Source organism: Malania oleifera, chromosome 2, assembly GCF_029873635.1.
Source record: "Malania oleifera isolate guangnan ecotype guangnan chromosome 2, ASM2987363v1, whole genome shotgun sequence".
NCBI classification, from domain to species: Eukaryota; Viridiplantae; Streptophyta; class Magnoliopsida; order Santalales; family Ximeniaceae; genus Malania; species Malania oleifera.
The window spans coordinates 1,294,609-1,307,510 of NC_080418.1; the positions used below are offsets into that span (position 1 = coordinate 1,294,609).

Sequence of the window (12,902 nt, forward strand, 5' to 3'; positions counted from 1 at the left end):
CAAAATTTTAACAAAAATCATGTTCTTTCGCTAAATATTATAGCGACTATTGTGTTTTATCCAATTTTTTTAATTTTTAGAAAGCGTTTATTCAATAAACTAATTCCACGTTTCCACGCATTTCATAAAATCTTACGTGGCGCGATGCTATTAGATGGTTACTTACACACGCGGGGAAATGGTGTGCATTAGGTTCGAATTTCGAAACATATAAACCCCAAGTTTACAAAATTTACCCCGCTTTTTTCGCCAAGCCATCTTGGAGGATCGAGCGTCGCCTTCCTCAATCCTTTTCCTTTTTGCTCTGTCTCTTTCACTGTGCTCGATCGATTAAGGGAGTCTCTGTATCTCGATAAAAGCATTGTTCCAACAGATGATTCTTCTCGAACTCAACCAGAACTTCAGTCGATTAGTAAGAGCATTTCTCATCTCGATCACTTCCCCCTTGTTCGACGAAGTAATAAGTAGGTCTTAAGGTTCGAGAGCATTTGTTCAGCCTGCATCATATTTCATGTTTTAGCAGCTTGAAACATTCTTCAAAACTGCAACGTTTATTTTTATTTATTTATTTATTCTTTATGGTTGAACTTCTGAATCCAAGATTCAAATTTTTTTCTCCGGAGATTTCCCCACCTTGAACTCCTGATTTAACGGCTTTGAACATGCTTCAAACTAGCAATTTTTAATAGATGAACACCTGAATTGAATAAGTTTTTCGCAGAGGCTTATTTTCACGAATTCCTGCTATAGCATTTTCAGAAATGCTTGAAACTGGCAATATTTTTTATGGCTGAACTTCTGGATCCAAAATTCCCGTCTAATTTTCCGAAGAGGCATAGCAAGCACTCTGAACTCTCTCTCAGATTTTTTTTGTGATGTTTGGAATGAGTGTTAGTTACTGTACTGGCTATGTTTCCTGTTAAACTAATAGACTATGATGAGTTGAGTTTTTGTTATGTGGTTCGTGAAAAATAGAGACTTCGGCGCTCATAATCAAAGTACTATTTATTGGTCAATATTGTAACTACTGCTTCCTTCCACCTCCCCACCCCGGACAAATTTCAATTATGTTCAAATTTTTATTCTTCGTTTTTTTTTTGATTTTTCGCAGTTCAATTCAAAGGTTTAGATCAGTTAGGGTTTTTTGTTCATTGCCTTCTCAGCACGTTTGGTGAGGCCTTTAGTAACTTCCGCACATGCTTGTGTTTGTATTTACCTATCCAAAAGAGGAAAAAATATCTACACTACATTTTTTCTTGCATATTGATGTTGTATGTATTATGATTCTGCAAGAGTTACTCTATTCAAAGCAATGTTAATGAAGCTATATATATCACACATTATTCTTAAACAAGTTATGCCATTTAACCCCAAAATGACTAAAAGTCATTTAGACTGTACTTTACTTATTTCTGTAAAATATCTAGTTTGTCTTTAGATCCTGTCATTTTTATAAAATTTCTAACTCCTGCCAAAGCTTGCTGCTTTGTGATGTTTTGGGTTCTATAGATCAGGGATAATTGTATTCTTCATGATGTTGCAATGGATGGGAGGATCAAGGCGGAAAGTGACTACTGTAAGCATGACCTGAACTTAGCTTTCACTGTGCTTTCTAAATTGTGACATTAAGCTGATTTAGAATTGAGTATTTTTAGACGATTAATAGGTACGCAATGGTTTTATACAATTAATTGTGTTTTATAATGTGTCTCATCAAAATGCCTTGGTGTTGGTGTGAAAACGCTACTGGATATAATTTTTATAGAGATTATTAGATATTTTCCAGAAGGTATTGCTGCAACTTTCTGCAATAAGCTGCTACCATAAACAATATTTCATATGCTTGTGCAAATTTTCACAATTACGAACATTAGTAATGATTAAATTAGAGGGTTATAGGGCTAAAGCTTTTCAACATATTAGCTGGACTACTACTTGATGTTTTATACAACCAATTTCTTTTCAGGGAAGAACACCTAATGAAAGTAGGAAGTGAAGGCTGGAATTGGCAACAGTTCTTTATTTGTTTATGAATCTCATACTAAACCCTAAGGAGATCATAAACTGGATATATCACCAACCCCACTAAAATATAGTGCTCCTTTCCCTTAAAAATATTAGTAAAAAAGAAAGGTGGGAGAAGGAAGGAGTTTAGAAGCCATGTTACTATCTTCAATGTACTTTCCCTTAACATTTGGGATGGCAAATGTGATGTATTGCTCCATGCCATGGTGCTACTGAAGTGTTCTCTTCTCATTTTGCGTTGAATTTTGTAAATTCTTATTCATGTGTTTGAATGAAAAAAATAATATTCTTTAATTTTTCATCAATAACTTGAGATGGATTATATCATTAAATAGACTGTTCTAACTTATATATGAACATGCTATTCTAGATTTATATAGCAAGTTCAAAAATGAAATAAGCCATTATGGTTGTGAATTCACTTACTAGGGATTATTTTCTATAGAGTATGTTGGATTCTGTTCTGATATGGGCATACTTTTTTGTGCATGGAATATTTTGATTTTGCTGAGATGTGGAATAATTTAGTCAAGAAAGTCAACGCAAAAGAGGTATAGAGACATTTCATGATTTTTTCCCCATTTTTACAAATTAAATTCATCTAGTGTGAAATGTATAATTATGATACCATGTCTACAATTTTGTTTCCAAGCTTATGTCAAAAATGGAGATGCATATGCTGTAAATCAACCTGTCCTAACCATGGATTCTTTAATTTACAAGACAAAAGCAATATTTTGAACAAAAAAAGCGGCAACAGCAACAACTGTTGACAACTGGGATGGAGAGCTATGCTGATCGAATGAACACATCCAACCAACATCACAAAAAACAGAGATCGCTGGATATTCTTAGCTTGCTGAATCTGTCAACAGTTGCAAAAGAATGTGAGTCCAGTTGCCCAAATCTGGATGGTAAGTTTATTAAAATTTTTAACTGCTTGCTGGCTGCTCATTTTCTTTTTCTTGCCTGTTTTGAAAATAAAATTGGTTGATATTATGTATAAGGCTGGATTGCATTACTTTTTCATACGAATGGTTCTACATATTATGTTTTGTTGAACTGATGAAGCCCTTACATTTTCCTGCAAACTGCTCAGATGGTCAGATTTAAGCCGTGGCACCATTCGTTCCCCTCAGAGAAAACTGAGCAATGTTTCTTTGTCAAAATAGAGTTGATATGTTCTAGTTCATACATCCTGACTCATAATCAAAAAAGGTTGACCGAATTCGTTGGCCTGGGAAGGTGGATGGTAGGTTGGCTCACCCCCATTTTCAGAGGGTCTGGGAAGGTGGATGAGCACTTGCCATCATTCCCTGATTTTCAAATACGAGCTTTATTTTTTCTATAGATTAAACAGTTGACAAAATTTTATTTCAAGTGTCAGTTTCTTAACTGAGACCCTACTTTACTTTAAATGGTTAGCTTAAGATAGTAAATTTAAGGGCATGTACATTAGACAGGAAATCATTTAGTGGGAATCTTGTTAAGAATTTCAGTTGTGAGTATGTCTCACCTTGGAAAAATAGAGTGAAGGATGGGTTCTTTGTATACATGGTTGAGCCCAAGACCCAATCGGCATAAGTTTTCAGCCAAGTTGGTGCACATCCATGTATATCAAAGCCTCCATGATGAATCCCCCGAATTCTAACAGGTAGTATCAAAGCCAATATTTCATAACTCTAGGCAAACAACATCGTAAAATTGAGGTGTGTAGCTAATTCTCTTGATATGCTAATAGTTGGAGACAAAGTGTTTGATTGAGGCCAATAAGGATAATCTAGGCATAATAGAGGGATTCAATTAGGATCAAGATATGGGAGGTAGGATTGATTTGGAGGCATGTGGAATGCAATTCAAGGCACATAAGGCATGGGGGTAAGGCCCACTTGAGCAACTTTTGGAGAATTAGGCTTGCTCCTACGAGGAAGACGATGTCTGCTCAAGGGGGAGTTTGAATCGGGCTTGAGTTGTTCATGCATGTGTTCCTACGGATTTAGACCCGTGGGAAAGGAGCAGTGCTGAGAGAACTCCCATGGTTTCATGCTCTCTCCCATGGTTGAGTAATGGCTACTAATTGTTTGCGTGAAAAATAATGTCTTTTGCTCAAGGGGGAGTGGTTGGAATTCACAAGTGAAGGGGAGATTGTTGAGAATTTCATTTGTGAGTTTGTCCCACATTTAAAAAAAAAGAGTAAAAGATGGGGTCTTGTATTCATGCTTGAGCCCAAGACCCAATAGACTTAAGCTTTTGGGTCAAGCCCCTATGAAGACTCCCCCAAATTCTAACAAGTCTGAACACAGTTTTGGTTAGGATGCTCTCCCACATGTTAACTGCAGTTGTTTTGTTAAATATCAGTTTGATTCATTACACATTTCATAATTTTTTTCCTCTTATTAATTTGTGATGTTCAAAATCTGCATTTTTTATTTAAAAATAAAATAAAATGAAAAACCCATTTAAAATTTATTATAACCATGTTAGTGATGAAATTTAAAGTGCAATGCTTTGACAGTGAACAGTTGCATCACGAAGGGTTCACCGACAATAATTATCAGCAAGGTTACTGCTGTGGGCTCTGCTGACTTTGGGGAAGCAAGTATGTTTTTGTAATTATTTGCACAGCTGTGTAAATTACCAAGTTTTTTTAGCTGTGAGATGCCATGTCTCTCTCACTTTCTTAATTAGATATGGTTGTAGTATGTTTGATGTTATATGTTGAAGCAGGAGCTCCAGCTGACCACATAGAGAAGTTGTCCCCAAAGAAGTGAGTTTGTAGGCACAAGCAGATGTTATTATGGATCATTCACTTACACAAAGGCGCACATAAAACTCACCACCATTTGACAAATCTGTCTCCCGTCTTTTAAATGACACAATATTCTCACCAAGCAAGGAGAATGCAATGCACATCTGTATTTCTTCCCTACTTGTGGTTGCATCGAGCTGATTTCTACAGTTATATGATCAGTTTTTTGTTTCTGTTATATATGATTCTGCGCATTGCTCTACAATAGTGCATGTGGTCCTTGTGTGGAATTGATCATATCTTTGCCATCTAGGGTTCCATTTTGTGCACCAGATGGTCCTAACAATGCTTCCATTGGAAACAGCGATAAACCTGATTGTTGGAAGATTGCTGGTGAACACCGTAAGTGGCAAATATTTCTTGCATCAAACTCTTAAAAGTTTTTTACTTTCTATGCATCATATGTTTGATTTAGGGTCTACCAAAAATACGTCATGGAATGCTCGGACAGTTGAATTTGCTACAGCTAGCTTTGTTATTAATATTCTCTCAGGATCCAATTCACTTTAACATTTCATCCTTGCTGTATTTTGTTTACTCCAGAGCTATCTGTCATTGATCTGCTTGATGATGATGGGTCCAATAGTGAATTAGGAGGAAGTCCAACATGTGAACCTCATGCTGCATTTACAGTCGAAGGTATGCTCTCATTAATTAGCATTCAAGATCAGGTCTATATGTTCCCTCATTGTGGAAATGACTTATAGCTCATCATTCTTTTGAAGATACATGTATATACGTGGAGGTCTCATTTTATTCGTTACTAGTAGGAGGGGATTGCATGTTCTCAACTATTTATATCTTATATAATTTTTTTTTAATTTCTAGCTAAGAAAATATTCTTCCTTAGACTTGTAATTGATTCTTGTCACATAAAGAATCACACAAAACAATACTAAAAGGACGACAAATATTTAAGAAATATTTGTGAAGTTTAATTGATTAGAACTATGTTTGGTATGTAAGTGAATTCATTTGCAAATGAATTCATGAGTCTAGGATACCATAAGTTAAAATGTGGATTCATATCAATGCTCATAAAACATGATTTTAGCGAAAATTAATTGTGATATCTATTTTGTGAAATTCATTTGCAAAGCTTATGTAATGACCCAAAAAATAATATGTATGGAAATGTAAAAAAAAATAAATAAATTAATTAAAAAAAGTATTAATTAAATAATTAAATAATAATTATTAATTTAAATAATATAATATAATATAATAATATAATATTATAATAATATAAATATATATTAAGTAAGTAACCTGAAGGATCCTTCAGGATTTCATTTTAAAATCAAACAACAGAGAGCCTGTGCGCTCTCTCTCTCTCCTCCGTCCCTCCTCCCCTCTTTCCTTGATTTTTTTGGCCTAACAAGCACCGATCGGAAAACGGAAAATACCCCTGGGTTCCATTCTCCGCCACTGATATTTTAACTGGAGTGGATTTGTCGTATGAGCGACGTAGGCACTACTCCTGGGGTAAGGTAACCTCTCTCTCTCTCCTTAATTTTTCCTTAAATCTCCAGCCAAATTGACGATTGGACATCACCACAGGGTCCTAGGTTTGATACTCGTCATGTTAGCCGGAGCAGATTTTTAATTTGGATTTTCTAGGCACCACTCCTAGGCTAGGGTGAGGATAGTGGAATTATATTCGTTAATTATTTTTAAAGTTTAATTAGTATTGAGAGTGTGTGGGCCTAGGAAATATTAAAATAATTATTATTCTGGAGAGTTGAATTGATTGGTTTGGGGGAAATGTGAATTTCAGGGTTTTGAGTTTTGAATACCGCGAGCGTGAGATTGGGTATTTTAGCAGACCTCTCAGTAAGTCAGGTAAGGAGAATAAATTATAACAGTTATTTTGAGAACTACTGGTTGAATTAATACGTAAAAATGAGAACATGATATTTTGCCTGAAATTATTATGGTACAAATATCAGATAAAATTGGGTGGCATATGATTTATACTGAATTGTGATGTTTTGGGATTTGAAATATGGGAAATGATGAAAAGCAGTAAATAAAATTATTTTATTGAGAATGATGAATTATGTTATACCAACGTGTATTTTACTTGGAAGTGATGGAATATGAAATATGAATATGGAAATATTTTCTATGATAAACGAGGAAATAAGGAATTTCGATATGCTTTATTGAGAAATGTTGAAATATGTGAAATGAGACATATACTATTATGAGAATGGAATGTGTACTGAAAAGATGAGAAAGAAACAAAAAATGATGAGAATATTGAAATGTGATATATACTATTATGAGATGAGATATGAATACTGAAAATGTAAATATTGGCATGAGAATATTGAAAGGCAAATTCTGAAATGTGAATATTGAGTTGTGAATATTGAAATGTGAATATGAAAATGTGAGTATTGTAATGTGAATACTGCAATGTGAATGTTGAAATGTGAATACTGGAATGTGAATGTGGAAATGTGGAAATAAGAATCCTGATGGAAGATTGTTGATAAAGAGCACGGTACCGTTGCTAGTGGGATGATAAGTGCAAGCACATGGTCTCTCGTGGACCAGGGATAGCTAGGCCAATTGTACTATAGACGAATTGATGGATTTCTTATTTTGATCTAACTGAGTGGGCCACCGTAGTTTAGATCCAACCTTCGGGCCGCACAACCCTTACCATGGGGGGAAGCATGACGTGGAGAATATCCTCAGGGCGGCCATGAGTTACAAACGACACATGGATGGGTTACAGTGGACACTCATGAGCTAGATGTGAAATGAAAATGAGAAATGAAAGAGTGTGAGTTTAATTACATAAATAACTAAGGCGAAGTAAAACTCTCCGTCTGAGCGCTTACTAAGTAAGGTGAGTGCCTCGATAAGTATCAGTTGTAGTTGCACCCGAACTATATGGGTAAGGTTACAAACGATATTAAAGCAGAGGGGAGCTACATGTATGGACGTGTAATCTCCCATATCCTTGGGAGCTTTCGCTGATAAATATGAGTTGTATGCGCATAAATTTGAGAAATGGAATAAAACTTATAAAAGATTGTGTTTTATATCTATATGATTATGAATACGAATCTGTATATTTTCTCAAATGGTATTATCACTAAAATGAGTATATTATGATATAACGAAACTCATACTGCCACACACTGTAAATGATTTATTCCGTCTTACTGAGATGTGTCTCACCCAAATATCTAATATTTTAGGAAACCGTGACAGATCAGGTGATAGAGTTTCGTGATAGAGGGGAGCTGGTACCCTGATAGACAGGGTGAGTGTTTTGTTTAAGGATATATGATTCCTAGTGTATATTGTGGGTTTTTGGGGATGTGTATGGTTGTATAGAATTCTGGTTAATTGTATTCTAGATGGTTTGTAAATATTGACTTCCTTTGTTAGGTTTATTTGTATGAGATAGATTGATTACCCGGTACCCTATTTCGGGTCAGGTTATGTTGATATGGTATCAGAGTTTGTGACATAGCAGATGATTGATTTATGGTTTATTGTTTATAAAAAAAAATGTTGTATGAAAAATCAGGGCGTCACAGCTTATTCATTTTGATTGGATTTGTAATAAGAGGATTTTTTAGTTAAGATTCAAATCCTTGATTTGTATGTGTTAGGGATCTAGGAACAACAATCACACAACAATTAAAATAAACAAGCAAAATAGGAACACCAAATTTAATGTGGTTCGGTCCAATCTGACCTACGTCCACGGAGCACACCGAATTTCACTATAACTTGGGAGAAAATACAAGAGGAGGAGGAGGCACCACTCAACTCAACTCACCCTTTCTCACACTTTACTCTCTCTCTCACCTTCAGCACAATTACTCTCACACTCATATATCACATTCACGCACACACTTCTCCATTATATAGTTGAATAGGATGGATAGTAAAGGAAGGTATTTAATGGGATTCAATGGGATGGATTAGCATCGATATTCTCACTCCAGCGCATCAAAGCTGGCTTCTTAGCAACTCATCCTCATCCGTAACTCATCCTCATCAAGGCTCTTCAAGACTCATCAATACTCTCCGTTTCCATTTTAGCTTAACAATCTCCAACTTGGAGACGGAGACACCATCTCAACCAGTATATAGATAAATGATGTGCTTAAATCTGTCTTCAAGCATGAAAACCAACTGAAGTTGAGCACAACTTCAACTTCTCTGTAGTCACCACCTTTGCCAACATATTTGTTGGATTCCTACTACCTTGGATTTTTTCAAGTGTCAACACTCCGTCCTCTAACAGAGATATGACGAAGTGATAACGTAGTCCAAGTGTTTGGTTTTGGAATGAAATGCAGAGTTCTTTGCCTGATGTATTGCACTCTGATTGTCGCTGTGCAAAACATTTCTCTCCTACTTTATTTCGAACTCTGTTAACAAACCTTGAAGCCAAATCATCTTTTTACTTGTTTCTGTCACTGCTACGTACTCAGCTTCTGTAGTGAATAGGACAACAATATTCTGTATCCATGACATCCAACTAACAACTGTTGTGTCAACAGTGAAAACATATCCGGTGGTGCTTCTACGGTGATTAATTTCACCAGCAAAATTGGCATCAACATACCCTTTAATTTTCAAATCTCCTTTTCCGAAACATAGGCACTTATCAATAGTGCCACGTAGGTACCTCAATATCCATTTCACTGTTTCTCAGTGAGTCTTCCCTAGATTTGACATGAACCTACTGACAGCTCCCACTGCTTGGCCAATGTCTAGTCTAGTACTAACCATGACGTACATGAGACTTCCAATGGCTGAGGCATAATGTAACTTAGTCATGAAGTCCTTCTCTTCATCTGTCTGAGGAGTCTGATCCTTAGAGAGGCAGAAGTGATTGGCCAATGGTGTATTTATTGCTGTGGTGTTGCTAATGTTGAATTTCTGTAAAACACAGCTAATATACTCCGACTGAGATAACCGCAACGTTCCCTGTTGCTTATCTCTGGAAATCCGCATCCCAAGTATCTACTTTGCTGAACCCAAGTCCTTTATGTCCAACTCCTTTGACAATTGTTGCTTTAATTTTCTGATCTCTTCTATATCTGGTCTTGTGACTAACATGTCATCGACATATAGCAATAGAATGATATAGCTAGATTGATACCTCTTGAAGTAGCAACAGTGATTGACATTGCACTTATGAAAATCTTTCCTGCGCATAAAGCTATCAAATTTTTTGTACCATCGCCTAGGAGCTTGTTTGAGACCGTACAAGCTTTTTTTCAATTTGCAAACAAGATCTCTTTACCTTTCACTGAGAATCTTTCTGGCCATTGCATGTAAATCTCCTCATCAAAATCACCGTGAAGAAATGCCGTCTTCACATCCAACTGCTCAAGATGTAGGTCCTTCGAGGCAACAATGCTCAAGACTGATCTGATGGTTGTTAGCTTCACAGTTGGTGCAAAGATGTTGGTGTAGTCAATTCTTTCCTTCTGCTCGGAGCCTTTGACTACCAACCGAGTTTTGTACCTTCTGGATCCATCATGATCCTCTTTGATCTTATACATCTACTTGTTGTGAAGAGCTTTCTTACGTTTGGGCAACTTAGCGAGTTCTCACATTTTGTTGGAGGTGAGGGACTTCATCTTGTCCTTCATTGCAAGCTCCCACTTGCTCAAATCTCTTGCCTAACATGCTTCATCATAGCATTCAGATTCTCCTCCATCTGTAAGAAGTAAATAATTCATATACTTTTTATTTGTTACATGGAACCGAGAAGATCTCCTAAGCTTTGAAGCTGGAGTAGGAGGTGGTGGTGCTACGATTTGCTCCACAGGTTCCTTTGCTTGAGGATTCTCGGTGTTTCGCTGTTGTGTCTCGACACTTTCTAGGACATCATCCAAGTCTACATAGGTTGTTTCATTCTGAACTGGTTCTGTGGGTTCTGTTGTATGTCTGTCCTTGTACATCACCTTTTCATTGAAGATCACTTCACTGCTTTTGATCACCTTTTTGTTGTCATCGTCCCAAATGCTATACCCATACTCATCTTCACCGTAACCGATGAAGGTGCATTTTTGGGACTTTGGATCAAACTTGTTTCTCACATGATCACTGATATGCACATATGCAATACAACCAAAAACTTTCAAATGTGAAAGCCTCACCTCTTTTCCACTCCATACTTCTTCTTGTAAACTGTGGTCCAATGGTACTAATAGATTCCTATTAATCAAGTATGCTGCTGTGCCGACTGCTTTTGCCCAAAATTGCTTTGGTAAGCTTGACTGTATATGCATGCTTCTGGCTCTTTCAGTTAACGATTGGTTCATCTGCTCGGCTACGCCGTTGTGTTGGGGTGTACTTGACACAGTTCTTTCCATCTTAATACCATGCTCATAGTAAAATTTCTTGAACCTGGTGTCTTCATACTTACCACCGTTGTCGGTTCTCAGCTTCTTAATTTTTACATCAGTTTCATTTTCAACCATTGCTTTCCAAATCTTGAAAGCATCAAAGACATCTGATTTATGTTTCAGAAAGTAAACCCATACCTTCCGAGAATGATCGTCAATAAATGTCACGAAGTAATTCCCTCCACCTGTGGATGAGACGGTTGTCGGTCCCTATACATTTGAATGGACTAGTTCAAGTCTCTCCTTCTTTGGGGTACATGTGTATGTATGGAAATTAAGCCTCTTTTGTTTCCCGAGTATGCAATCCTCACACAAATCAATCTCTGCTAACTGTAGATCATTCATCTTTCCCTTTGTGTGCATTACCCTGAGTCCCTTCTCACTCATGTGACCGAGTCGTTGATGCCAAATGTTGCTATCATCATTTCCTATAGCAACTCAAATAGACATGTAGACAGTAGAGGTCACATAAAGTGTTCCACTTTTCTTACCTTGTGCAATTGTTAGTGCACCCTTTGAAATCTTCCATTCATCGCCAATGAATGTTGTGGTGTATCCTTCATCTGCCAATTGTCCAATTGAGATTAAGTTCTTTCTGAAGTATGGAATATATTTGACATCCTTTAGCTTCCATACGGACCTGTTCATCTTGATCTTTACAATTCCCTTGCCGGCTATGTCGCAAGGTTGATCATTGCTAAGGTATACCTTACCGATGTCACTTGGTATATACTCCTCTAGGCAATCTTTACTGCAAGTGACATGAAATGAGGCTCCAGAGTCTAAAACCCAAGACTCCTTGCTCTCCAAAGAGCATATTAACATATCATCTTTTTCTGAAGCGACATTTGCTTTTATCTTCGCTTCATATTCTTTTCTTGGACCTTTGCATTGATTTCTATAATGTCCGGTCTTTCCACAGTTCCAGCACTCAATGTTCTTTGTGCCCTGGAAACCTCTAGAATTTCTGGATCTGGACCGCTTGGACCTAGATCTGCCGCGATTGTTTGATCGTCTATGCTCACTTCCTTTCCATGAATCTTTCCCTCAGCTTTCCACATTCAAGGCTGAACTTGAAGTGGAAGTATTGTTTGACTGCATCCTCATCTCTTCCGTCAAAATCATGCTGATGACTTCGTCATTCTTCAGCTTTGATTTTCTTGTGGAACTACTGATTGTAGTAACAATAACTTTCCAACTCTCAGGCATCTGACTAAGAGCAAGTAAGACACGTATTTCATTGTCAAACGTGATTTCAACCGAGGCAAGTTGATCCGACAGCTCGTTGAAATTGTTCAGATGTCTACTAAAACTTTCACTTGCAGACATGTTCATAGTAAATAACTTTTTCATTAAGTGTACCTTATTGGCGGCTGATGGCTGCTCGTACATCTTAGAAAGTGCATTCATAAGAGACTTGGTGGTTGTCATGTGCTTGATATTGAAGGCAACAGACTTTGCTAGCGTCATCCTGATAGCTTTGAGAGCTTTCCGGTCAAGCAACTCCCACTCGTCATTCTTCATAGATTCTGACTTTCCCTTCAATGGTAAGTGTAACTCCTTACCAAACAAGTAGTCCTCAATTTGCATCTTCTAGAAACCGAAATTGGTGCTGTCAAACATCTCGATCTTTGAGTTCTTTTTGTTCGACATCTCGATTCGCCTATTTAGAG

At 36.9% G+C, this 12,902-nt stretch overlaps 1 protein-coding gene across 3 annotated transcripts in view; it reads left to right on the forward strand.

Moving 5' to 3' along the window:
- The first annotated feature begins 239 nt into the window (after nucleotides 1–239).
- LOC131149799 (uncharacterized) overlaps nucleotides 240–12,902 on the forward strand; it is a 54,794-nt gene continuing 42,131 nt past the window's right edge. For 2 of the 3 annotated variants that reach the window (XM_058100556.1, XM_058100557.1), the window contains exon 1: nucleotides 5,409–5,473. Coding sequence is in view for 1 of the 3 variants with exons in the window: in XM_058100555.1 (XP_057956538.1) it covers nucleotides 1,532–1,576; nucleotides 2,554–2,576; nucleotides 2,749–2,939; nucleotides 4,541–4,624; nucleotides 4,753–4,792; nucleotides 5,088–5,176; nucleotides 5,378–5,473 (568 nt within the window). In the remaining 2 variants the exon portion in view is untranslated. Of the gene's footprint in view, nucleotides 413–1,509; nucleotides 1,577–2,553; nucleotides 2,577–2,748; nucleotides 2,940–4,540; nucleotides 4,625–4,752; nucleotides 4,793–5,087; nucleotides 5,177–5,377; nucleotides 5,474–12,902 lie in introns of those variants that run through there. The other variant, XM_058100555.1, reaches the window with a different exon arrangement.